This window comes from Helobdella robusta (assembly GCF_000326865.2).
Source record: "Helobdella robusta unplaced genomic scaffold HELROscaffold_28, whole genome shotgun sequence".
In the NCBI taxonomy this organism is placed as follows: Eukaryota; Metazoa; Annelida; class Clitellata; order Rhynchobdellida; family Glossiphoniidae; genus Helobdella; species Helobdella robusta.
The window spans coordinates 2236838-2239170 of NW_008704435.1; the positions used below are offsets into that span (position 1 = coordinate 2236838).

At 37.7% G+C, this 2333-nt stretch overlaps 1 protein-coding gene across 1 annotated transcript in view; it reads right to left on the bottom strand.

Moving 5' to 3' along the window:
• HELRODRAFT_192138 (hypothetical protein) overlaps positions 1-2333 on the bottom strand; it is a gene marked incomplete at its 5' end in the record, with an annotated part of 13692 nt that overhangs the window by 6426 nt on the left and 4933 nt on the right. Inside the window, 3 exons of the mRNA XM_009020656.1 lie at positions 973-1012; positions 1300-1352; positions 1840-2227. Of these exons, the coding sequence (XP_009018904.1) occupies positions 973-1012; positions 1300-1352; positions 1840-2227 (481 nt within the window). The remainder of the gene's footprint in view (positions 1-972; positions 1013-1299; positions 1353-1839; positions 2228-2333) is intronic.

Below are 2333 nucleotides of genomic sequence, written 5' to 3' on the forward strand. Positions count from 1 at the left end.
TTCTTATTCTTATTATTATTTAATTTAGAATTTTCTCCACCCCCATACCCTTTGTTATCCCCATTCAATGATGATGATGATGGTGGTACGAATGGTGATGACGGTGGATGTGGTGGTAGTGGTGATGATTGTAGTCGCGACGACGTTGTCGTCGGTGTTGATGATAGTTGTAGAGACGTAACTGGCGATGATGATGTTGATGATGACGGAGCAATTTTTTGATCATATTTAGTAAGGTTGGATTTCTTCCAAGTTGTTGTCATTGTTGTTGATGTTGTTGTTGTAGTTGATGATGTTGATGTTGTTGATGATGATGATGATGTTGATGTTGTTGTTGATAATGATGATGATGTTGATTGGTTAGTTGTACTCTGCAGATCACCATTCAACTTGTTACTATTATAATTTATACTATAATTATTACTATTATTGATTTTATTATAATTATTATTTTCTTCTTCATCATCATCATCACCACCACCATCATCATCATCACCACTACAGTCGTCATCATTATCATAACGGTTGTAAGATATTTTTAAATTGTTCAGGGTGTTGATCAACTCTGTTGTTGTTTTTGTTGCTGATGATGATGCGGCTTTTTGTAGTTGTTTTGGTAGTTGTTGTTGATGTTGTCGTAGTTGTTGTTGCTGTCTTGGTTGATGATGTTGTTGATGATGATGTTGTTGTTGTTGTTGATGATGTTGTTGTTGTTGTTGTTGCTGAGATCTCGGAGTCACCAATTGTGGTCCATTCAACCTCTCAATTAGCGTACTGCAAACAAATTCAAATATTTTATATGAACTTGACAAGCAAACTAGCAAACAAACAAACAAGCAAACAAAACAACCAACAAACAAACAAACGAAAAACCAACCAACAAACAAACAAACAACGAACGAAAAACCAACCAACAAACAAACAAACGAACGAACGAACAAACGAAAAAATGAAATAAGAAAAAAAACCAACTAGTTGACGTTGGTTGATGGAATTGACTTCACTGGATTTTCTGAATGGTGGTGATGATGTTATAATGGTGATGATGATGATGATGTTATAATGGTGATGATGATGATGATGTTATAATGGTGGTGATGATGATGATGTTATAATGGTGGTGATGATGCTATAATGGTGGTGATGATGATGATGTTAAATAAAATGATGGTGATATGACGTCATCCTCATCATTATCACCGCTATCATCATCATCATCAACATCATCATTATCATCATCATCACTATCATCATCTTCATCGTCATCACTATCATCATCATCTTCATCATCATCACCACCTGGCATCCAGGCCGCTTTATTCCTTTTTGGGAGAAGTTTCTGGTGCTGGTCTCTGGGAGTTGGAGTGATTGAAAAGTTGATTGATTGATTTACCAACACACATACAAACACGACCAACATACAAACACGAACAAACATACAAACACAAACAAACATACAAACAAACACGAACAAACATACAAACAAACACGAACAAACATGCAATCACAAAAATACAAACAACAACAAACATACAAACACCAACGTATAAACACGAACAAACATACAAACATCAACATACAAACACCAACAAACATACAAACACCAACATACAAACAAAACACCAACAAACATAAAAAACACCAACATACAAACAAACAAACACGAACAAACATACAAACAAACAAACAAACAACGACAAACATACAAACCCAAACAAAGCCTCCCTCCCAGTAGATGGAGCTGATACGACCCTAGCGACGACGCCATTATTATTATTCTTATTAATTTTATCATTATTATTATTACTGTTATCATCATCATCATCGTCATAATTGAACCTGCAACTAGTATAGCTCCGATTGCTATTTGAAACAGTATTCCTGGCGAAAATACTCTCATCAAAAACTCTACTGTTTTTATTATTATCATTATTATTAATGAGGTCATGAATATTAATGAGGTCATTAGCATTATTAACGATGACGTCATCGTCGCCATCAGGACAGCGACCATACGCCAGGCAGAAGAGATCGACGAAGAGGCACATGACGTTTGGGGTGAGTTGGTTGGGGCAGTGAAACAGGTCGTGGATTGTTAGGTGTATCAGTGGAGGGGGTGTGGGTGTGGGTGGTGATGGTGGCGAGTGCTGCCTGTCTAGAGCAGTCACGAATAACTGGAGGTTGTGTAGGGAGTCGGCTATGCCCGGTGGATCGTTCAAAGAAATGTCTGTGTGTGCGTGCGTGTGCGTGTGTGTGTGGGTGTCTGTTCTGTGTGTGTGTGTGTGTGTGTGTAAGTGTGTGTGTGTGTGTGTGGTGTGTGTGCGCGCGTGTGT